The sequence below is a fragment of the Crotalus tigris genome, unplaced genomic scaffold (assembly GCF_016545835.1).
Source record: "Crotalus tigris isolate CLP2741 ecotype Arizona unplaced genomic scaffold, ASM1654583v1 scf7180000021570.357645, whole genome shotgun sequence".
NCBI lineage: Eukaryota > Metazoa > Chordata > Lepidosauria > Squamata > Viperidae > Crotalus > Crotalus tigris.
The window spans coordinates 68326-92828 of record NW_024098569.1 but is presented as its reverse complement, the minus strand read 5'-3'; the positions used below and the strand labels follow the sequence as shown (position 1 = coordinate 92828).

At 46.5% G+C, this 24503-nt stretch overlaps 1 protein-coding gene across 1 annotated transcript in view; it reads left to right on the top strand.

Moving 5' to 3' along the window:
• Window positions 1–24503, top strand: part of LOC120296812 (plexin-A4-like) — a 203047-nt gene that overhangs the window by 121209 nt on the left and 57335 nt on the right. The window contains exons 12-19 of the mRNA XM_039318823.1: window positions 4370–4506; window positions 6346–6546; window positions 10999–11092; window positions 13330–13569; window positions 14938–15084; window positions 16283–16517; window positions 18868–19010; window positions 22034–22302. Of these exons, the coding sequence (XP_039174757.1) occupies window positions 4370–4506; window positions 6346–6546; window positions 10999–11092; window positions 13330–13569; window positions 14938–15084; window positions 16283–16517; window positions 18868–19010; window positions 22034–22302 (1466 nt within the window). The remainder of the gene's footprint in view (window positions 1–4369; window positions 4507–6345; window positions 6547–10998; window positions 11093–13329; window positions 13570–14937; window positions 15085–16282; window positions 16518–18867; window positions 19011–22033; window positions 22303–24503) is intronic.

The window sequence follows — 24503 nt, the reverse complement described above, 5'->3', positions numbered from 1 at the left end:
TGCCAATGAAAGCTGTGAGAAAAACCTACAAAGAGTAGAAATAAAAACAGGCTTGGAGTGGAGGATCTAAAAAAAAAAAAACAGAAAAAAATGGGGAGGGAAAGAGAGGGAAAAAAAAGAAATATCCAATATTTATTCTGTTATCATCGCTTGGTGGATTTTGGCTGCAGTCTTGTGCAGCTTTCTTTCTTGTGGCTGTGGCAACATTAAAACACAATAATATTGTGTGATCTTTTTTTCAGTGTAGAGCAGTGGTTCTCAACCTTTTTAATGCCGCGACCCCCCCCAACCGGTCGTAAGTCGAGGACTACTCAACCGGTCGTAAGTCGAGGACTACTCAACTGGTGCAGCACCGTTTGCAGAATGGGACTTTTGGCGGGCTCAGCAGGGCAGAGACAGCCTGGACAATTCCTATTGGCTTTTGAAAGCCAATAGAATTAGACTCTATTCAAGAGAGTCTGTTCTATTGGCTTTCGAAAGCCAATAGAATAAAAAGGAGGAGCACAGCTAAGGAAAAGGGGGAAAAAATGGCGGACTGCGTTGTTTGGCGACCCCCGTGAAATGGTCGTTTGACCCCAAATGGGGTCCCGACCCACAGGATGAGAACCACTGGTGTAGAGCATAGGGCAGAGGTCACCAATCTTCGCCAGTTGGCGAACCGGAGGAAAAGGGAGGGGGAAGCAATTTACATGTGTGCGTGCATGTGTGCGTGCAGGGGAGCCACAAGCACATGTTACAAACGGGGCAGGGCTAGCACCCATGTGACACTAGCCCCACCCTGTTGTTGCGTGGCGCAGTGCCTTGTTTCTGCACCCCACGGTGTGGCAGCAATCCATTTTCACGCCCTGAGGCATGTCGGTGGCAGCCCGTTTTCGCGCCAAGGTGCCATGACAGTGGCCCATTTTTGCGCCCTGAGGCACAGGGTCGGAAGCCTGTTTCCACGCCCTGAGGCACAGCGGCAGTGCCCTGTTTTCGTGCCCTGAGACATGGCGATGGCCCGTTTTCACTCCCCGAAGTGCAGCAGCGGCAGCTCATTTTTGCACCCTGAGGCACGGCGGCGGTCTGTTTTCACACCCCGAGGCACAGGGGTGATGGCCCATTTTTGCACCCTGAGGCGCAGCAGCAGCGGCCCGTTGTCATGCCCCGAGGCGTTGCGGTGGCGGCCCGGCTGCTTCGCTAGTGCAAGTGAGAGGGTGTGCATGCACATGCACGCACATTGGCAGCCTGTCCCGCGGCCCAGTGGCCAACAGGCCTTGGCCCACTACTGAGCCACAGTCCACAGATTGGGGACCCTTGGCATAGGCTATAGGTCAGGGGTAGGCAACCTTGGCTCTTTTATGACTTGTGGACTTCAACTCCCAGAATTCCTGAGCCAGCCACGCTGAGGGGAAAGGGAGAGGTTTCCAAGCTGAGCCAGGCTGGCTCAGGAATTCTGGGAGTTGAAGTCCACGAGTCATAAAAGAGCCAAGGTTGCCTACCCCTGGTATAGGTGGCTCACTGCTTAGAACGTGAGGACTTACGATAGGGGTAGGCAACCTTGGCTCTTTTATGATTAGTGGACTTCAACTCCCAGAATTCCTGGCTGGCTGGGGCTCGGTTAGGCAACCTTGGCTCTTTTATGACTCATGGACTTCAACCCCCAGAATTCCTGAGCCAGCATGGCTAAGCATGGAAAGGTCTCCCTTTCCCCTCAGCGTGGCTGGCTCAGGAATTCTGGGAGATGAAGTCCACAGCTCATAAAGAGGCCATAGTTCCCCAGCCCTGCTTCTAGACCAGGGGTAGGCAACCTTGGCTCTTTTATGACTGGTGGACTTCAACTCCCAGAATTCCTGAGCCAGCATGGCTAAGCATGGAAAGGTCTCCCTTTCCCCTCAGCGTGGCTGGCTCAGGAATTCTGGGAGATGAAGTCCACAGCTCATAAAGAGGCCATAGTTCCCCAGCCCTGCTTCTAGACCAGGGGTAGGCAACCTTGGCTCTTTTATGACTGGTGGACTTCAACTCCCAGAATTCCTGAGCCAGCATGGGGGAACTATGGCCCCTTCATGACTGGTGGACTTCAACTCCCAGAATTCCTGAGCCAGCCACGCTGAGGTGAAAGGGAGAGATTTCCATGCTTAGCCATGCTGGCTCGGGAATTCTGGGGGTTGAAGTCCATGAGTCATAAAAGAGCCAAGGTTGCCTAACCCAGACCCAGCCAGCCAGGAATTCTGGGAGTTGAAGTCTACAAATCATGAAGGGGCCATCGTTCCCCCATGCTGGCTCAGGAATTCTGGGAGTTGAAGTCCACGAGCCATAAAAGAGCCAAGGTTAATCAATGATCAAAATGCTCATTTAGTGACACTTTGAAGTGACAACAGCACTCAGCGAAGTCCCTTAGGACTATTTTTCGTACTGATGACCGTTGCAGCCTTACAGTTGTGGTCAACAATGACCGAATTAACCCATTTTCTGGATCCATCCAATCAGTTGAAGCGGACATGAACTGGGCTGGGTTCTTTTAGCTACGAGGCATATGCTGGCTGGGGAATTCTGGGAGCTGAAGTCCACGCAGCTTCAAGGTCACCAAGATGGAGAAAGGCCGGTTTCCTGCGATCAAGAGGGCATCCGGCTTCCTTCTAGTGGCTCCTTCATCAGAATTTCAACCTTTTCTGCCAAAGTAGTTGCAGAAAAATGTGTGTGTGGGGGGGGAACCAGGAAGGGGGAGTGAACCCCTAATTTAAATGCAGGGGGCGGCTTTTCACGTGGGACCCAGCTGAAAAGTTTTTCTATTAAAATGCAAATGAAAGGGGGGGGGGAGAAACATGGCAACTCCAGATTATTCACACAAAAAAAAAAGGCCGGATGTCTGGCAGTTTCTTCAGGATCACAGAGATGGTTTTGCTTCTTAAATAAGATGGGGGGGAGGAAGGGGGAGGACACGTTATCTTGATGATGGGCTGAGAGGAAGGGAGGACAGTGATTGAAGTCTTTCCTTATTTATTTATTTATTTATTTAGAATGACAGGTTGCTGCAAGGGTTTTTTATTATTATTATTTTCAGGTAAATGGAAACCGGAGGTGGCTTTGAGGTTGGATTCAGGAGAATCTCTGTTTGTGTCTGTGTGTGTGTGTGTGTGAGAGAGAGAGAGAGACAGAGAGACACACACAGAGAGAGAGAGAGAGAGAGACAGAGACAGAGACACAGAGAGAGAGAGACAGAGACAGAGAGAGACAGAGAGAGAGACAGAGAGAGAGAGACAGAGACACAGAGACAGAGACAGAGAGAGACAGAGAGAGAGAGAGAGAGAGACAGAGAGAGACAGAGAGAGAGACAGAGAGAGAGAGAGAGACAGAGAGAGACAGAGAGAGAGAGAGAGAGAGACAGAGAGAGAGAGAGAGAGACAGACAGAGACAGAGAGAGACAGAGAGAGAGACAGAGAGAGAGAGAGAGAGAGAGGCAGAGAGAGAGAGAGAGAGAGAGAGAGAGAGAGAGAGAGAGAGTTAGAGAGAGAGAGATCATGTAAAAGAGAGGAGGGATAAAAATCAAGCTAAATCCATCTGTCCATCCAGCCATCCAGCCATTACCAAAAAAGGACATTGTTTCAATAAGAAAGCAAAATTTAGCCTGCCTGCCTTCCTTCCTTCCTTCCTTCCTTCCTTCCTTCCTTCCTTCCTTCCTTCCTTCCTTCCTTCCTTCCTTCTTCCTTTCTCCTTTCTTTCCTTCCTTTCTTCCTCTTTTCTTCCTTCCTTTTCTTCCTTCCTTCCTTCCTTCCTTCCTTTCTTTCTTTCCTTCCTTCCTTCCTTCCTTCCTTCCTTCCCCTCTCCTTTCCATTTTTCTGCTCTTCCTCCTTCCTCCCTTTCTTCTTCCTTCCCTTCCTTCCTTCCTTCCTTCCTTCCTTCCTTCCTTCCTTCCTTCCTTTCTTCCTTCCTTCCTTCTCTTTCTCTTCTTCTTTTCTTTGCTCCCTCCCTTCCATAGTTCTTTCTTTCCTTCCTTCCTTCCTCCTTTTTTTCCTTTGCTCCCTCTCTCCCTTCCTTAGTTTTTTCCGTCTTTCCTTCTTTCCCGCTTTCTTTCCTTTCTTCCTTCCTTCCTTCCTTCCTTCCTTCCTTCCTTCCTCCCTCCCTCCCTCCCTCCCTCTTTTCTTCCTCTCTCTTCTTCTTTCCTTTGCTCCCTCCCTTCCTTCCTTAGTTCTTTCCTCCTTTCCCTTTTTCCTTCCTTCCCTCCCTCCCTCCCTCCCATTCATAAAACTACTAGGCCGCCCACCTTACTTCAGAGTAACTCTAACAGGTAGCTAATGAACCAACCTCTGGTCATTTCTTTTCATCAGGCGCCCTTTCACGGTGTGTCGCTCCCCCATTCAGCTTCCCTTTCTTTTTCCTTCCCTCTCCTCAGATGCTGTCTCTTTCGGACCTCAGGCCAAAGCAAGGCCCGATATCCGGCGGGACGCAAGTCACGATCACAGGCAAGAACCTGAACGCCGGAAGCAGCGTTTCCGTAATGTTTGGCGAATACCCTTGTCTTTTCCACCGGTAAGTTTCACCGTGGGGCTATACAGGTGGTCCTCGACATCCAGCCGTTCTTTCAGCGACCATCAGAACGTTCAACGGCACAGAAAAACCTGACTTACAACCCTCTTTCACACCAAGGTCCCTTGCCGCCTCCCCAGGGCCACGTGATCCAAATTGAGAGGCTCGGCAACTGGCATGTACTTACGGCAGTTGCAGCGTCCCTGGGGGGGGGGCCTCACCCGATCTCCTTTTGCCACCTTCTGGCGAGCAAAGTCAGCGAGGGAGCCCGATTCACTTAACAACCGTGTGACCGGCTGAACGGCGGCAGGGATCCGCCTTCACCACCGGGGCCAGGAAGGTCGCAAGCGGGCGCAAAGCTCATTGAACAACCGTCTCGCTTAGCAACAGGAACTTTGGGGGCTGCCAGATGGTTGTTAAATCGAGGATTAGCGGGGAAAGTAGGAATTCGGTAGCTCAAGAAATTGCCCAGCCAGTCGGGAGACAAAGCGTCTCTTTCTAGTCCCCCGTTGGCCTGTGCAACTTTGTTATCTGAACTAATTAATTAATTAATTAATTAAACATCAAATTTAGATATGCCCCTCCCCCTCACTCACAAAAGTAGAGATTTATCTGGGTCCTCAAGGTCACCTGAGTGCCGCAGGTTGGGTGTGGAGCTTTCTTGGAACAGATTCAACCTCCAGGTGGCCTCAAAGACTCTCTAAAACAGTGGTTCTCAACCTTTTTAATGCCGCGAACCCCCAACCGGTCGTAAGTCGAGGACTACTCAACCGGTCGTAAGTCGAGGACTACTCAACTGGTGCAGCCCCGTTTGCAGAATGGGACTTTTGGCGGGCTCAGCAGGGCAGAGACAGCCTGGACAATTCCTATTGGCTTTGAAAGCCAATAGAATTAGATTCTATTCAAGAATAAAAGGGAGTAGCACAGCTAAGGAAAAGGGGGAAAAAATGGCGGACTGCTTTGTTTGGCGACCCCCGTGAAGTGGTCGTTCGACCCCAAATGAGGTCCCGACCCACAGGTTGAGAACCACTGCTCTAAAAGGAGGCAAATGACCAGCTGTCTGCAAGGAGTATAAATCCTTCCATTTCCCCACCCTTCAGTCAGAACCTGAAGAAGCTTCTGGAATGAGAAGCGAAACGTCTTCAAAAAAAAAAAGCAACTTAAGTCCAGTTGTCTCCTGAAAAAAGCACATTTGGGATAACATTCAGTCAGAACTGAAGAAGCTCCCAGGATGAGAAGCGAAACGTCTTCAAAGAAAAACAAAATCCAGTTGTCTTTTTTTTTGGGGGGGAAGTACTTTTGGGACAACGGTGATTTGGACGACGGAGAATCTCCTTAGGACAGAGGTAGGCAACCTTGGCCCTTTTATGATTCGTGGACTTCAACTCCCAGAATTCCTGAGGCAGCCATGCTGAGGGGAAAGGGAGAGGTTTCCAAGCTGAGCCGTGCTGGCTCAGGAATTCTGGGAGTTGAAGTCCACGAGTCATGAGGGGCCATAGTTCCCTCATGCTGGCTCAGGAATTCTGGGAGTTGAAGTCCACGAGTCACAAAAGAGCCAAGGTTGCCTACCCCCATCCTAAGTCCTCCTGTTCTAAGCGGTGAGCCTCCTAGACCAGGGATAGGGAACCTTGGCTCTTTTATGACTCGTGGACTTCAATTCCCAGAATTCCTGAGCCAGCATGGCTCAGCTTGGAAACCTCTCCCTTTCCCCTCAGCATGGCTGGCTCAGGAATTCTGGGAGTTGAAGTCCACCAGTCATACAAGAGCCAAAGTTGCCTACCCCTGGCCTAGACTTTCAACATTTTCTGCGGCTGGTTTAACTTCCTTTTATTTTCCCGACAGGAGGACGGCAGAACACATCATTTGCAACACCACGGCTTTTGGGAACGTCTTGGAGAAGAACATGGTGGATGTCACCGTGAAGGTGGACAAGGCCACGTTGCGCAAGGAGCTGGAGAAGGCTAAGATGCACAAGGAGCTCAAGTTCAAATACGTGGAGGACCCAACCATTTTGAGAATTGAGCCCGAATGGAGCATTGTCAGGTAAGGAGGTCGTGAGGAAGGACGCGTCCTTCACGGGGGACACGTCTCAGGGTGGGGCTGGTTGAGAAATATGTCAAGGAAAGAAGGGAGGGAGAGGCGAAGGAAGCTAGCTAGCTCTCCGGTGGAGAGCGTCTTTATCCCGTTGATTCCAGATCGTTGGGCATTCCGGATGAATGGCCTTCACCCCAATGATGTTTCATTGGTTAGAAATGGTGGCCCACAAGAAGCCCCTTCAGAAGCAGAGGTCAGCCCCTTGCTTGGTGTTTCCCAACTTTGGTGACCTTAAGATGGGTGGACCAACTCTCAGAGTTCCCCAGCCAGCACCTTCTTTCTCATCACCTCCTCCTCCTTCTTCTTCTTCTCCTTCTTCTTCTCCTCCTCCATCTCCACCTTCTCCTTCACCTCCTTTCTCCTTCTCCTCCATCTCTTTCATCTCCTTCTCATTTCTCCTTCTCCATCTCCTCCACCTGCTCCTTCTTCCCATTCTCCTCCTTCTCCTTCACCTCATCTCCTTCTCCACCTCCTCCACCCTTCACTCCTTCTCCTCCTTTCTACTCCATCTCATTCCTTCTTCTCCACCTCCTCTACCTCCTCCTTCACTCCTTCTCCTCCTTCCCCTTCTCCACCTCCTTCTCCTCCTTCTCCTTCTCATTTTCCTCTTCTTCCTCCTCTTTTCTCCTCCTCCTCTTTCTCCCTCATCTCCTCCTCCACCTGTAGCTCCCCTCCTCCTTCACCTTTCTTCTTCTCCTTTGTCTTTATTCTCCTTCTGCTCTCCTTTCTCCCTTCATCTCCTTTTTCCTTCCTTCTCCTCCACCTCCTTCTCCTCCTTTCTCCTTCTCATTTTCCTCCTCCTTCACCTCCTTCTCCTCTTTCTCCCTCATCTCCTCCTTCACCTGTAGCTCCTCTCCTCCACCACCTTTCTTCTTCTCCTTTCTCCTTATTCTCCTTCTGTTCTCCTTCTACTTTCTCCCTTCATCTCCTTTTTCCTTATTTATTTATTTTATTTTTAAAATGTATAAACCGCCCCACTCCCGCAGGACTCCGGGTGGCTAACAATAAAAACACAATATAACTTAACAAAACAAACAATACAAAGACAGTCATCCAGGGGTCAGATTTTATAAACCCCAGGCCTGCCGGAAAAGCCAGGTCTTAAGCAGCTTGCGGAAAACCAACAGGGTGGGAGTGGTCCTAATCTCCGGGGGGAGCCGGTTCCAAGACGTGGGCGCCATCACAGAGAAGGCCCTCCTCCGTGGCCCCGCCAAATGGCACTGCTTGGCCGACGGGATCTGAAGGAGGCCCAGCCTGTGGGATCTAACCGGACGAAGGGAACTATGAGGTAGTAGGCGGTCTCGCAAATAGCCTGGCCCTGAGCCATATAGGGCTTTAAAGGTAATGACCAACACCTTGAATTGGACCCGGAGACCAATAGGCAACCAGTGCAGCTCGCGGAGGATAGGTGTAATGTGGGTGTTCCTTCTTCTCTTCCTCCTCCTCCACCTCCTCCTTTACTTCCTCCACCTCCTCTGTGTTGTCCGTATTGCCAAGAGTTAAGTCTTTGCGATTTTCATGGCAACGTTTTCAGAAACCATTTGCCCTTCTCCTTTCTTAGTGGTTGAGGAAGAGGGACAGGTCCAAAATCACCTAACTGACTTCGGGCTTCAGCCAGGACCAGAACTGGCAACCTCCCACTTTTCTAGCCTATTGCTTGCACTACTTCACCAAACTCTTTTAATTCCAAGCTAGTCGATTCACTCCAGCCAGTGAGAACAACTTCAACATATCTGCACAGTTCTAGGAAGCTGGAATAGAAACACCCTGTCCTCAAAGGACATATGAATGGAGAAGTCATTTCCCCCGCCCCCAACCCATGATATTTTTACAGGTGCTCCGTTCGGTCTCATTATTGTATTAATTTGCATGTAAAAAGTGCTTCCAGTTTTGCATAGGCGGGCTTGATCCAATTTGGTTTCAAAATGCACATTGTAAAATGCGTCCTGAGAGCATTTGAGCCGAGGGTGTGAAATTCCAAGAACAGATACATTCCAGCCCTTGCATATATTAGTGGGTTTTTTTTTTTAAATGTACAAGGAGCGTTCTGTAAGTAGAAACATCTTTTTAAACTGCATATATTAGGCAAACGTGCATAAAAATGCAGATGAATTGAGAGAGCGGGAGGTGTCTTAGAAAAAAAAAGTGGAAAACGATACAGGGTTGAGCGAAGGTAAGACAAGGAGAAAATAAGAAACGGAGATAAACTGAAATTCACACATCTCTTCGCCTAATTATATCTCGGAGGTTTTTTTTTAAAAAAAATCTTCATTCCCCTAGTTGAACAGATTTGGGGATGGGTTTATTTCAAAAAATCTCTCTGAAGGAGCTTTCTGTTGTTAAGAGGACAGATTGTGGTTTGATTACAGCGGAATAAATTCAAGCCTGGGCTATATTTATGTTTTTGTTTTAAAAAACAAGAAGGTTTTTTTTTTATTTCTTAGACAGCAAATGCACTTGAGAGACAGGATCACTCCAGATTTTCCAATTTGGTAAAAGTCCCCGGCTTTCAGCCGATCCGTGGCTGCCTTTATTTTGCCTCAATTAAAAGTTTTGCAGACTTCAGCAAACCCTGAACATCCTTTTTTTTTTAATTGAAGAGTTTTATAAAAGTTACAATATAAACCCCAAAACCAACCCACCCTAAACCCCCCCTCTCCCTTCCCCACTTCCCAGAGCTGAGTACAGGGTTACAGTTATAATAATCATAATCTAACTAACATTAACCAACTATATAAATAACCAAGTCCATAATGCGCTTTAACTCGCGCCCTGAACATCCTTTTATTATTGCGGTCTCTTCTTTATTGGGGGACCCTAACCACTTTCAGTTTCTTTAGCTGTAACTTTGCGAACATCCCGACCATACCGCTAGTCCTCGGGTTACGACCACAATTGAGCCCAAAATGTCTGTCCTTAAGTGAGACATTTCTGAAGTGAGTTTTGGCCCATTTTTACAACCTTCCTTGCTTCAGTTGTTAAGTGAATCACTTGTAGGTGATAAGTTAGTAACCTGGTTGTTAAGTGAATCTGGATTCTCCATTGACATTACTCATCAGAAGGTAGTCACGTGACCTCCGGGACACAACAACCGTCGTAAGTACATGCCAGTTGCCAAGTGTCCGAATTTTGATCATGTGACCGTGGAGATGCTGCGGCAGTTATAAGGGTAAAAAACGGTCCTAAGTCACTTTTTTCAGTGCCGTTGTAACTTTGAACGGTCACTAAAATGAACTGTTGTAATTTGAGGACTTCTTGTATTGTGCGGCGTCCTTCCTTAACAAGAAATTCATTCCACTCGTTAAAATTCAAGAACATAACTTTCCTGTAATCCAAGGGTCTTCAAACTTGGCCCTTTGATGACTTGTGGACTTCAACTCCCAGAATTCCTCAGCCAGCATGGATCATATAAACCAGAGGTCTTCAGACTCGGCCCTTTGATGATTTGTGGACTCCAACTCCCAGAATTCCTCAGGCAGGCACACTGGCTGAGGAATTCTGGGTGTTGGAAGTCCACAAGTCATAAAAGGGCCAAGTTTGAAGACCCCTGATGTATGTGGTCTACTTTCAGTGCAATGTATGCTGATAGGTCAAACTGTGAATGGATGAATGGATGAATGAATGAATGAATGAATGAATGAATGAATATCTATCTATATATCTATCTATGAATAAATCAGTCAAGTCAATGAACCAATCAATAAATGAATCTATAAATGAACGAATGAATGAATCGTCAACTAACCAATCAATCAACAAATCTATGAATGAATGTCTGAATGAATCAATGAATCTATGAATGAACAATCAATCAATGAATCTATGAATGAATCAATCAAGTCAATCAACCAGTCAGTGAATCTATGAATGAATCTGAATGAATCTATGCATCTCTGCCTAAATCTATGAATGAATAATCAATCTATGAATCTATGAATGAACCAATCAACCAATCAGTCAATCTATAAATGAATGACTGAATGACTGAATGTATCCTATGAATCTATGAATGAACAATTAATGAATCTGTGAATGAATCAATCATGTCAATCAAATCAATCAATGAATGAATCTATGAATGATTGAATGAACGACAATGACTCTAATGCATGAATCCATGAATGAATGAATGAATCAACAATACTATTACCATTTGGAAGTTGTTGAATTAGCTCTTTTTGTGGGAACCAATTGATGAGGCTTACAGCGGACTGATTTTGAGTGGCTGGCCAGAATTTCATTGTTTAATTTGTTTCATTGGGAGACACACATTGATTCACCCTCTGAATTTGCCTTTGCTAGCTTCACCTTGAGAAACATCCGTGGAGGTGGGTTGCAAAGTTCCTGCTAATTTTGTCCCTTCTTTTTTTTTTCTTCAATTCTTCTTTATTTATCCATCAGTGGAAATACACCTGTCACGGTTTGGGGTACCAACCTGGATCTCATCCAGAACCCTCAGATCCGAGCCAAGTATGGTGGGAAAGAACACATCAATGTGAGTTGATTAAACTGAAAAATAGGATACTTAAAAGGCTGAACGTGGGAAGAGGTTGATTGGCCGAGAGAGTGTTCTGGCCAACATCTAGGGGGGGTTTCACCTTTTGTGGGACTTCAAATTACTCGTGGTAAGAAGAAGGTTGTTTTCTAGCACTGTCCCCCCCCCTTTTGACATTACCTGCATTGTGTCCACAAGTTGGGGTAAACATATAAGGAACGGCTGCTGGCATTGGGTATGTCTAGATCAATGAAGAGAAAGACGAGGGGGGACAGGATAGCAGCCTTCCAACATCTCAGGGGCTGCCCCAAAGAAGAGGCAGTCAACCTCTTCTCCAAAGCACCGAAGGCAGGACAAGAAGCAACGGATGGAAACTGATCAAGGAGAGAAGCAACTTGGAACTAAGGAGAAACTTCCTGACAGTGAGAACAATTAACCAGTGGAACAACCTGCCACCAGAAGCGTGAATGCTCCAACACTGAAAGTTTTTAAGAAGAGACTGGACAGCCAGAACTATGGAGGAATTTCCTGATGAGGAAAACAATTAATCAGTGGCAGAACTTACCTCCAAAAGTTGTGGGTGCTCCAACACTGGAGGTTTTTAAGAAGAGACCGGGCGGCCATTTGTCTGAAATGGTATAGGCTTTCCTGCCTGAGCAGGGGGTTGGACTAGATGACCTCCAAGGTCCCTTCCAACTTTATTATTGTTGTTGTTGTTGTTATCTTGAAGAGGAAGTCTTTTCCAGAAGTCTCCACTGCATGGGACACCTGTGTGAAGGTGTGCTTCTTTAAGGAATGCAAGGAGTTGACAATGTGACTCGCTCAAGTCTCTCCCGAGGTCATCAAGTCCTCTTTTGATTGCAAATTTCAAGACCTTGAGTGACAGAAGGAATTTCTTGACGGGGAGAACAATTACTCAGATTGAACGGGTTGCCTCCAGAGGTTGTGGGTGCCACGACACTGAAGGATGTTAAGAAGAGATTGGACAACCATTTGTCTGGAAGGATATGGGGGTCTCCTGCCCGAGCAGGGGGTTGGACTGGAAGACCTCCAAGGTCCCTTCCAATTCTGTCAGTCTGTTCTTGGCCAACAGACAGAGAAGAGACAGCTGTGCCCAGAGCAGAAAACGGAAGGGGGGAAACATCTCAGAAACGATCCTCTTGAGATTCTTCAGCCTTATCTGTAGGTGCCCATCCTATGAAACATCCCCCACCCTCCAAAAGGAGATCAGCGCCATCTCTGTTATCCTTCCGGAAGTCCCTCAAGATGTCTGGAAACTTATCAAGGGGAGATCCAACCTAGAACTAAGGAGAAGTTTCCTAACCGTGAGAAGAATCAGTCCCTGGAAGGCCTTCATTCTAGAAGCTGTGGGTGCTCCAACACTGGAGGTCTTCAAGAACAGCCATTTGTCCAGAATAGTATAGAGCAGGGGTAGTCAACCTTGGCTCTTTTATGACTCGAGTCATAAAAGAGCCAAGGTTGACTACATCTGGTATAGACTCTCCTGCTTGAGCAGGGGAGAGGGTGGACTAGAAGACCTCCAAGGTCCTTTCCAACCTTGTTATTCTGTTAAGATCAAGTTAGGCCTGGGAATCTTAGAGAACCACGGAGAGTCTTAGACCAGTGGTTCTCAACCTTTTTAATGCCGTGACTCCCAACCGGTCGTAAGTCGAGGACTACTCAACCGGTTGTAAGTCGAGGACTATTCAACTGGTGCAGCACCGTTTGCAGAATGGGACTTTTGGCGGGCTCAGCAGGGCAGAGACAGCCTGGACAATTCCTATTGGCTTTTGAAAGCCAATAGAATTAGACTCTATTCAAGAGAGTCTATTCTATTGGTTTTCAAAAGCCAATAGAATAAAAGGGAGTAGCACAGCTAAGGAAAAGGGGGGAAAAAATGGCGGACTGTGTTGTTTGGCGACCTCCGTGAAATGGTCGTTCGACCCCAAATGGGGTCCCGACCCACAGGTTGAGAACCACTGTCATAGACGGTTCTATTGTAGGTGGTCTTTGACTCTCTCCGTCTGTGTGTGGTTTGAATTTGACTTACTTCAAGGAAGACTTAGTCTTCACTGACAGCCCAAATGTTCCATCTCAATATTTGTGCAGATTTAGGGATCGATCCCCCTCTTTGCAGGGCCGATTGTAGAGACGGAAGCAATGCGTTCCTCTTTTCTAAAGTTGGATGACGTGAAGTACGGATTTGCCCCTCAACCTTCCCCGTTCTTCGTTTTCAGGTCTGCGAAGTTCAGAACGAGACGGAAATGGTCTGCCAGGCTCCGGCATTGACGGTGGACCCTAATAACCCGTCTGATCTTGCCGAGCGGCCGGATGAATTTGGCTTTGTCTTGGACAATGTCTTCTCCTTGCTGATCCTCAATAAGACCAATTTCACCTACTACCCAAACCCTGTCTTTGAGGCCTTCAGTCCCCCCGGGATTTTGGAACTGAAACCTGGAACCCCTCTGATCTTGAAGGTAGGGGGGGGGCCTGGATTACGAGCTCAACTCTGCCCAACATTTCCACGGATGAGCAAGGCAGTCGTTCAGTAGTCGTGCCCCATTTTACGAACTTTTTTTTTGCTGCGGTTGCTCAGCGAATCACTGCAGCTGTTAAGCGAACCATATGCAGTAGTGGGATTCAAATACCTGAACAACCGGTTCTCTGCGTGGATGCAGGCCTGGGCCTCCGAGGCCTAGAACGGACTTCCGGAAGTGACATCCACGTACTTCCTGTGGGCCGTTCTAGGCCTGTAAGGCCTCCTTCAGGCCTAGAACAGACTTCCGGAAGGGACATCCATGCACTTCCTGTGGGCCGTTTTCGGCGTGGGAAGCCTCCTCCAGGCCTCCGAGGCCTAGAACAGACTTCTGGAAGTGACATCCACGTACTTCCAGCAGGCCGTTCTAGGCCTGGGAGGCTTCCTCCAGGCCTCCGAGGCCTAGAACGGACTTCCGGAAGTGACATCCATGTACTTCCGGCAGACTGTTGTAGGCCTGGGAGGCCTCTTCCAGGCCTCCGAGGCCTAGAACGGACTTCCGGAAGTGACATCCACGTACTTCCGGCGGGCTGTTGTAGGCTTGGGAGGCCTCTTCCAGGCCTCCGAGGCCTAGAACGGACTTCCGGAAGTGACATCCACGTACTTCCGGCAGGCTGTTATAGGCCTGGGAGGCCTCTTCCAGGCCTCTGAGGCCTAGAACAGACTTCTGGAAGTGACATCCACATACTTCCAGTGGGCCGTTCTAGGCCTGGGAGGCTTCCTCCAAGCCTCCGAGGCCTAGAAGGACTTCCGGAAGGGACATCCATATTCTTCTGGAGGGCCGTTCTAGGCCTGGGAGATCTCCTCCAGGCCTTCGAGGAGTGTTTTTCAACTTCTGCCATTTTAAGATGTGTGGACTTCAACTCCCAGTATTCCTCAGTCTCTCAGCTGAAGCAATGGTGTCTACACAAGCTCAAGCAAGGGTGTCTAGTGGATTGTGGGATGTGTAGTTTGGGGGTCTCTTGCAGTTATTAGTCAAGAGTCTGGCAATGGGACAGAAAGGCAGAAAACAAGTCTTTAAAGCAGTGTTTTTCAACCTTGGCCATTTTAAGATGTGTGGACTTCAACTCCCAGAATTCCCGAGCCAGTTATGCTGGCTGGGGAATTCTGGGAGTTGAAGTCCACAAGTCATAAAGTTGCCAAGAGAGCCCTGTGTTACAGGGAGGTGATAGAAAATGACCCCTTTCTTCCAATTTCTTCTGACTCCTCGGTCCAGCCCTTATTGATCAGTCGGCTTATTGTTGATTGATTGATTAAATGTACACACTGCCAATCTCACCGTCCACCCCTGTGGTTTCTCTTGGCCTAGGGGAAGAACTTAACCCCACCAGTGGCTGGAGGGAACGCCAAGCTGAATTACACTGTGCTGATTGGGGAGAAGCCCTGCGCGGTCACCGTCTCTGATGTCCAACTGTTGTGTGAATCCCCAAATCTTACAGGACGGCATAAAGTCACGGTAAGGAATATCCGCTGGCGTGCTTCCTGAAAAGAAAAGAAAAAAGTCACTCATTTCTTGGAACCCGGAGGGCGATGATCTCCTGCGAAGAGAACAAACTGACACGATTCCTCTTTTTTTGTGTGCATACTTTATTGTCCTTCACTTATTCCTGTGTGGCTAGTAAACGAAAGAACCTCGCTTTTAATATTGGTTTTAATATCCTTAATATTTTAGATCCTCCAATTTCACCTGTGAGGTTCCCGTGTTCTTTCCGTCACCCCTTGAATCATGAGATCTAGTGACTTCATCGTTCACAAGGAGCGGAGAACGCTAGAAGTGGGAATTGAGCTTAGCAAGTGAAATTAGTGCAGTCTTTCTCAAACCTTGGCTCCTTTGAGAGGAGTGGACTTCAATTCCCAGGATGAACTAGCCAGCAGGGACCATGAGGACTAGCGACTTTGTCTTTCCCAAGGAGAAAAGAATGTAGAGATGGGTCTTGAGTTTAGCAAATTAGATTACCGCAATCTGTCTCAACTCTGGTTCCTTTAAGAGGAGTGGACTTAATTTCCCAGGATTCCCCAGCCAGCAGGGACCATGAGGACTAGTGACTTTGTCTTTCACACGGAGAAGAGAATGTAGAGGTGGGACTTGACCTTAGCAAGTGAGACTAACGCAGTGTTTTTCAACCTTGGCCCTTTTCAGAGGTATGGACTTCAACGCCCAGGATTCCCCCACCTAGCACGGACCATGAGATCTAGTGACTTCATTCTTTCTCAATTTTTATTTTATTCAGAAGATTAAAATACAAAATCCCAAAGGGAAAAAAAATAGCAGAGACAAAACAAAACTCGACAAATTCATTGAAAACATGAATTGAAAAGTGCAAAAGAAAAAAACACATTTTCGTCGAGTTTGCGTATGTGTGATTTCATCTTTCACAAGGAGAAGATCATGAGTTCTAGTGACTTCATTTTTCGGCAGGACAAGTGAACGCTAGAAGCGTGTCTTGGGCTTAGCAAGTTAGATTACTGCCATCTTTCTCAACCTCGGCTTCTTTTAAGAGGAGTGGACTTCAACTCCCAGGATTCCCCAGTCAGCGTGGACCGTGAGAGCTAGTGACTTGCTGGCTGGGGAATTCTGGGAGTTGAAGTCCATACCTCTTCAAAGGGGCCGAGGTTGAGAAACGCTGGCCTTGAATCCCTCACTCTCTCCACAGGCTCGTGTCGGAGGCATGGAATTCTCCCCGGGCATGGTCAACATCTCCTCCGACAGCCCGCTCAGCCTGCCTGCCATTGTCAGCATTGCCGTGGCCGGCGGCCTCCTCATCATCTTCATCGTGGCCGTCTTGATCGCCTACAAGCGGAAGTCTCGGGAAAGTGACCTCACGCTGAAGCGGCTCCAGATGCAGATGGACAATCTGGAGTCCAGGGTGGCTTTGGAGTGCAAGGAAGGTACTACAAGACAAAGGGAAAGGCTTTGGATAATAACAATAACGATAACAATAACAATAATAACAACAACAACAACAACAACAATAATAATAATAATAATAATAATAATAATAATAATAATAATAATAATAGAGTTGGAAGGGACCTTGGAGGTCTTCTAGTCCAACCCCCTGCTCAGGCAGAAAACCCTATACCAGGGGTAGACAACCTTGGCTCTTTTATGACTCGTGGACTTCAACTCCCAGAATTCCTGAGCCAGCCACGCTGAGGGGAAAGGGAAAAGTTTCCAAGTTGAGCCATGCTGGCTCAGGAATTCTGGGAGTTGAGGTCCACGAGTCATAAAAGAACCAAGGTTGCCTACCCCTGGCCTAAGTCCTCCTATTCTAAGCAGTGAGCCTCCTAGAGGAGGGATAGGCAACTTTGGCTCTTTTATGACTCGTGGACTTCAACTCCCAGAATTCCTGAGCCAGCATAGCTCAGCATGGAAACCTCTCCCTTTCCCCTCAGCATGGCTGGCTCAGGAATTCTGGGAGTTGAAGTCCATGAGTCATAAAAGCATCAAGGTTGCCTACCCCTGCCCTAGGCCTAGGCCGCTTTATGACTCATGGACTTCAACTCCCAGAATTCCTGAGCCAGCCTGGCTCAGCTTGGAAACCTCTCCCTTTCCCCTCAGCGTGGCTGGCTCAGGAATTCTGGGAGTTGAAGTCCACGCCTCATAAAAGAGCCAAGGTTGCCTACCCCTGCTCTAGGAGGCTCACCATTTAGAACAGGACGACTTAGGACAGGGGTAGGCAACCTTGGCTCTTTTATGACTCATGGACTTCAATTCCCAGAATTCCTGAGCCAGCATGGCTCAGCTTGGAAACCTCTCCTTTTCCCCTCAGCACGGCTGGCTCAGGAATTCTGGGAGTTGAAGTCCACGAGTCATAAAAGAGCCAAGGTTGCCCACCCCTGTCCTATAGAATTGCTCAAATACTCAAAGTCCTTCGTATTCATGAATTGGGTTTGATGTTCCAGTGGCGTTTTCCGTACCCTCCCATGACCACATGATTGCGTTTGGCACTTGGCAACCAGCCCACATGTATGCTTGTTTGCACCGTCCCATAGTCGTGTGGCTGAAAATGATGACATTTTTGCGCCAAACCAGCATTTATCCCAAGTTTCTGACCGATCTTGCCTTATGTAAGGACCCACTTCAGCTAACCACCCAAGAAAGTAGACCTCTTGAAACAGGCCTTGTCTCAAAAGGATACTTTTATTAGGGGTCAGTGACAGTAGGGAAGTCAAGGCAAGATCTGGGGGAAAGCTCCCCCGAAACGGTATAGTTAAGCAAGCAAGATTCCTTCTCCCACCAAGGTCATAATGTCCATTTGAAATCCAGCCAATCCACAGGCGGCTGTGCCAGTTACAACGGCTGTTTCAGCCGTCGTGCTTTCTTGGGTGGTTAGCTGAAGTGGGTCCTTACACTACCATAGCGAATAGTAGGTTCACTTAACAGCCGCCGCATTTGCTAAATGACCGCCGCCTTCATTTAATGACTGCCTGATTCATTTAACAACTCTGGCAAAAAGGTCATAAAACGGGGCAAAGACTCACTTCACAGCAGAAAGTTTGAGCTCAGCTGTGTTTGTAAGTTGACGACTACCTGTATTGGGGGGAGAAGTAAGACGCTCAGAAATGGCTTTTTATTGGCTGCACCCTCACAACACACTTAACTAGCATAAGACAAAACCTAACGAGTAACACCTTCCTTTTCCAGATGTCTGCTGCAGGGTAAGGCTTTCTTTTTTCCTCTGGCCAATGATTTGCTGATTTTACTGCTAAAGCTGGTTCTTTGGAAGTGTCATTCCCTGGTTTTGAATGGGGGGGGCACTTGGGAGTGACCCAAGATGACTTTTGGACGATCGTAAACCCAGTGGTGAACGGGGTGTGTGTGTGTCTTGAAGATTCTAATTCCCTCTGGAAGCAGTCGAAAAGTCACAGTCCATCTTCCCATCAAGCAGTTTCGTTTTCTAAGCAAGCCGGAGTATTAACATTTCCTTTTTGAACGATGGAGGTGATTGGCTTAAAACCACTGTGGCAAGAAAGGTCGTAAAAATGGGACACTGCAACCGGTCATAAATATGAACCGGTTGGCAGCTGTCTGAATTTTGATCACAGGACCACGGGGATGCTGCAGTGGACGTTAAGTCTGAAAAAGGGACGTAAGTCACAGTTTGTCAGTGCCGTTGTAACTTTGAGCAGTCACTCAACGAACTGTTGTAAGTCGAGGACTATTTTCCCTCGGAAGGTTCGTTCTTCTTTTTTTAAAAAAACAGCATCCCTTTCTCCCCCCTCCCCCCAATCACAGCTTTTGCAGAACTTCAGACAGATATCCATGAATTGACCAGTGATCTGGATGGAGCAGGAATACCGTTCCTGGATTATCGGACGTATACCATGAGAGTCCTTTTCCCCGGGATTGAAGACCATCCAGTACTAAGGGATCTGGAGGTAAGAATTTGAGTTGAAAAAGAAACTGAAGGCCTTAAAAAAAAAAAAACAGCCAACCAACCAGCCAACTAACTAACTAACCAACCAACTAGAAAGGTAGGTAGAGGAATAGGTTGGTTTGGTTGAACTTTCACATGGACGTAAAGAATATACTTACCCCATATAACAGAATAATATAGTTGGAAGGGACCTTGGAGGTCTTCTAGTCCAACCCCTTGCTCTTGCAGGAAACCCTTGACCATTTCAGACAAATGGCCGTCCAGTCTCTTCTTAAAAACGTCCAGTGTTGGAGCACCCACAACTTTTGGAGGTAAGTTCTTCCACTGATTAATTGTTTTCCTTGTCAGGACATTCCTCCACAGTTCTAGGCTGCTTCTCTCCTTGATAAGTTTCCATCCTTCGCTTCTTCTCCGGCCTTCAGGTGCTTTGGAGAAGAGCTTGAATCACTGTGTTATGGTTCCGGCTAACGAAACACTTCAAAGAACTTCCAGGCATTTATTTTCCTAAAAGTCTTTTATTGTTGCCAAATGTCAGCACAGGCATAACGGAGGAATGCTAAGATCTAAGTTCTCTTCTTCTGAGCAATTAAATTATCAGCATGTTCCCTCCCTAAATCAGCCTTCATATTGTCAGAATCCAATTATATTTCATCTTTAATCATCAAATATAGAAAACCCCAATTCTGCCTTCTCTGGATTCTGCCATAAGAGGGAGAGAAGGGGGAGAACAAAGGGGCTTTATGGCCCTCACTTCCTTCAGTATGAAGGAATGTGTTTATTGCAACCTCAAAGAGTTTGAATGTAAATAGCACCAAAGAACCTTAACATGACAAAGGGGCTATTTACCTTTCATGTAGTTTATTTGAAGTCTCCATCCAGAAGGACGGAAGAAAGCATCAAAGGGGTGGAATTGTGATGCCTGAAACTATCACTGGAAGGGGGGGTGATTGGGTGGGACTGCTGGGGAACCCCTTAAAACCTTGAATGGGAGAGTTTGGATCCCAAGTCCTGTCTAGCCCGCCTGCAACCACTTTTTCTTAATAAAGGATTCCTGTTGGAAGAATTATTCCAAGAGTTCTGTCTTCTTAAGATGCAAAGTGGGGTGGGTCCTTACACATATATCACATTGTCCAATTAGTGTGAAGGTCAAAGGTTTTCTTCCCCTTTCTTTCCCGGGCTTTGCCCCCACCCTCCTTCTGCTCTGTATTAACCCCATAAATACCAGACAGTTCTGCATATTGTCAAAAGCAAGAATATACAATATTTGCAGCGTTGACACACTGCTTAAATACGAGCTTGCACTGTGCTGCAGCAGCCAAGGAGAGAAGCAATCTAGACCTCAGGAGGAATTTTCTGACCATGAAAACCAATTAATCAGTGGAACGACCTACCTACAAAAATTGTGGGTGCTCCATCACCGGAGGTTCTTGAGAAGAGATTGGACAGCCCTTTGCCTGGAATGGCATAAGGTCTCCTGCTTGAGCAAGGGGTTGGACTAGATCAGTGGCTCTTAACCTTTTTGAACGAATCGCCCCCTTGAGCCAATGAGGAAGTTGTCATCGCCCCCCTCCCCCAACATAACCTCTCAATCACAACATAGGAAATAATTCTTCCATTTATGCAAACACTTTTTTTGGTTTCCTTTAAAATTGTCCTCAGGACATATCGATGCAAATAATTTATTTCCAGTCTTTTTCCCCATATCTCAACTGTGTGAAAATTTTTGGTGCCACCCGTCACTTTATTCCCAAACTTTGTGATACCTATATTTCATTATTATTTATTCAAGACACTGAAATGTAATGACCACTGAAAGCAAAATTCAATTGCAAGAAAGTGAAATGCCCGAAAAGAAACACACTAACCTTTAATGATTGAATTACAAGTGAAATTTAAGATGCATTGCCCCCATATCGCCCCCTTTTCGTTCAATCGCCCCCTTGAAAAATGAAATCGCCCCCTGGGGGGCAATATCGCCCAGGTTAAGAACCACTGGACTAATGATTAAATGGGCACAAAATTTTGGTGAACCAGTTTTATTAGATACTTGGGAAACTATTTGGGTGAGAAATGTTAAATTTACACAAGCCCAGAATTTAAGGGAGAATTTTTATAAAATGTTTTACAGATGGCACCTTCATCCACAAAAAATGTCTCGTATGTATCCTGACTTACAGCCTAAATGTTGGAGATGTGGATGTTTGGATGCTACTTATTATCATATCTGGTGGTCGTGTAAAAATATAAAAGCCTTTTGGATAAAGATATGGTGGAATATTCAAAGAATTTTTAGAAGGAGGGTAAAATTTACCCACAATTGTTTTTGTTAGGTATCGTTATTGATTGTGATACTAAGGAGATTACATTGATGTTAAATTTAATTACAGCCGCAAGGTTGTTAGTAGGGCAATGTTGGAAGAAGGAATCTTTGCCTACTTTGCAAGAGTGGTTTCTTAAAGTTTCTTATTTGGCGGAAATGGCAAAGATTTCGGCTTTCTTGAAGGATCAATCGCAAGAGAAGTATGTTGCGGTATGGAAAAAATGGATAGATTTTATACAACATAAGTTGGATATAAAAAAATATTACTTAGTTTTTTAACAATTTATATTTAAAATGGAATATTTTTTTTGTTCTTCTTTTTTCCTTTTTTTTATTCTTTTCCTTTCTAAACATTTATTTTTTGTATTCGTGTTTTTTATATATATATACTATTGTTAATCATTTTATAATTTTTCTAATTAATGTATTTAGATTTCTAACTAATGTTAGATTCATTTATGGTTTATATCTTTTTTTAAGATTTTTTGATGAAATTTTAATTAAGCCTATATTCAGCTCTGGGAAGGTCCGGGGAGGGAATGGGAGGGTTGGGGAAGTTGGGGGGAAGATTGTTTTGTTTTTGTAAAATTTGAAAAAATTAAATAAAAATTATCTTTGGAAAAAAAAAAAAGAACCAGTGGACTAGATGACCTCCAAGGTCTCTTCCCAGTCTGTTTATTCTGGATCTTCTCTGTTTGGGGCAGGTTCCTGGCTATCGGCAAGAACGGGTGGAGAAAGGTCTGAAGTTCTTTGCCCAGCTCATCAACAACAAGGCCTTCCTCCTCTCCTTCATCCGCACCCTGGAGTCTCAGCGCAGCTTCTCCATGAGAGACCGTGGCAATGTGGCCTCCCTCATTATGACGGTGCTGCAGAGCAAGCTAGAATATGCCACCGACGTTCTCAAGCAGCTCCTGGCCGACTTGATTGACAAGAACCTGGAGAGCAAAAACCACCCCAAGTTATTACTTCGGAGGTAAGCCTGTCGGGGGGGGGGGTCCCACAGCCCAGGGTTGGGTGTCTTTCTGCAGTCGCCCGTGGATGGTACAGGAAAGAGCAGAGTCTTGGGTGAAAAAAAGTGGAGGGCAGGATTGGCGGTCCTGATCTTGAAGCATAAATTCAAATCAAATTCCTCAAAGGTGAGCACTCCATGTCTTGAAACAGGTGTTTCAATAGAAGAGAATCTTTGTGGCTTGGGGTTGAACTCAAGGGCCTGAGCTTGGTGTTTTCTGACAGATGTTTCATGACCCAACTAGGGAAGTGGGGTTTGTGGAGAGGAGGAGGAGGAGGACGAGGAGGAGGAGGAGGAGGAGGAGGTGGTGGAGGAGGAGGAGGAGGAGGAGGAGGAGAACTGTGGCATCCTTGGTGCTCTCTGAGCTAGGTGGTTTCCTTGCAGACGTTTCATGATCCAACTATGTAACATCATCAGTGCTAGAAGGGAGTGGGGTTTGTGGAGAGGAAAAGGAGGAGGAGGAGGAGGAGGAGGAGGAGGAGGAGGAGGAGGAGGAGGAGGAAGACTGTGGCATCCTTGGTGCTCTCTGAGCTAGGTGGTTTCCTTGCAGACGTTTCATGACCCAACTATGTAACATTATCAGTGCTAGAAGGAAGTGGGGTTGTGGAGAGGAGGAGGAGGAGGAGGAGGTGGTGGTGGTGGTGGTGGAGGACTATGAGGTCCTTGGTGCTCTCTGAGCTTGGTTGCTTTCTGGCAGATGTTTCACAACCCAACCAGGTAACATCATCGGTGCTAGAAGGGGAAAAGGTTTAAGGAAGAGAAGAGGAAGGGAGAAGGCGAGGAAGAAAGAAGGAATGAAGGGGAAGAAGGAGAAAGAAAAAAGGAGAAGTATGGGGTCCTTGGTGCTCTCTGAGCTTGCTTGTTTCCTTGCAGACATTTCATGACCCAACTAGGCAACATCATCAGTGCTAGAAGGTAGTGGGGTTTGTGGGAGGGGGGAGGATGAGGAGGAGCAGGAGCAGGACTATAAGGTCCTTGGTGCTCTCTTAGCTTGCTTGCTTTCTTGCAGACGTTTCACGACCATATTAGGTATCATCAGTGCTAGAAGGAAGTAGGGTTTGCTTTCTGTTTATATACACGTTGTTTGACCTTTGAACCAGGGGTCCCCAACCTGTGGGCCGCAGCTCACTAGGGGTGTAATTACATCTGGGGACCGCCCCCCCAGTAGACAAACAACCCATCAACCTATCCCAGATCACCAGCATATCGCAACCAACTCAGAGCGACTTACAGGATTGTCCAGATGACAGTTGGATGGGAGGAGAAAGTACTAAAGTTAAAAGAGAAGGCTATCGCAAAAAGAACAGCCAAGCGGAGGATGATTGGGAAGGGAAGGGGAGGTGTACATTACCACTCAAACCTGATGGGGAGGATGGGTTGAGGAACAGAGATAATTTGAACGGTAGGGGAGTTATCCCACCCATCCCAGAATCGAAAGAAAGGAGGAGAGACGACAACACACACGTAACTAAGAGGAATAGGAGGAAGCAAACCAATCAAGCGCAGTTGAATCAATTAGGACCGGTGACGAGATCGAGGAGCCGGGCGCAGACTCTGACTTGCCTACAAAAAAAACTCTCACACTTTCTGGCGCTCTAGCCCTGATGATGCCGGCAGGGACGGCGAAAGCTTGGCGCTTTTTAATTAAACTTTTATAGTTTTACTACCCTGGTGTTCATTTTATTTCATATTTTTAGATATATATATATATATATATATATATATATATATATATATATATATATATATATGTATATATATATATGTATATGTATATGTATATGTATATGTATATGTATATGTATATGTATATGTATATATGTATATATGTGTGTATGTGTATATATATATATATATATATATATATATATATATGTATATATATATGTATATATGTATATATATATAATATATATATGTTTTTTGAGGCTTTCGCGGGTGTTTCTATGTAGGTCTTTGGTTATTTGGGTTTTCTCCCACGTAAAATTGGAAGTGTCTTGGCGACATTTCGACGAAGTCCCATTCGTCATCTTCAGGCTGGTATTTTCAGCTTCGTGCTTCGAGGAGCAAGCAGCTCCTTGAAGCACGAAGCTGAAAACACCAGCCTGAAGATGACGAAAGGGACTTCGTCGAAACGTCGTCAAGACACTTCCAATTTTATGCGG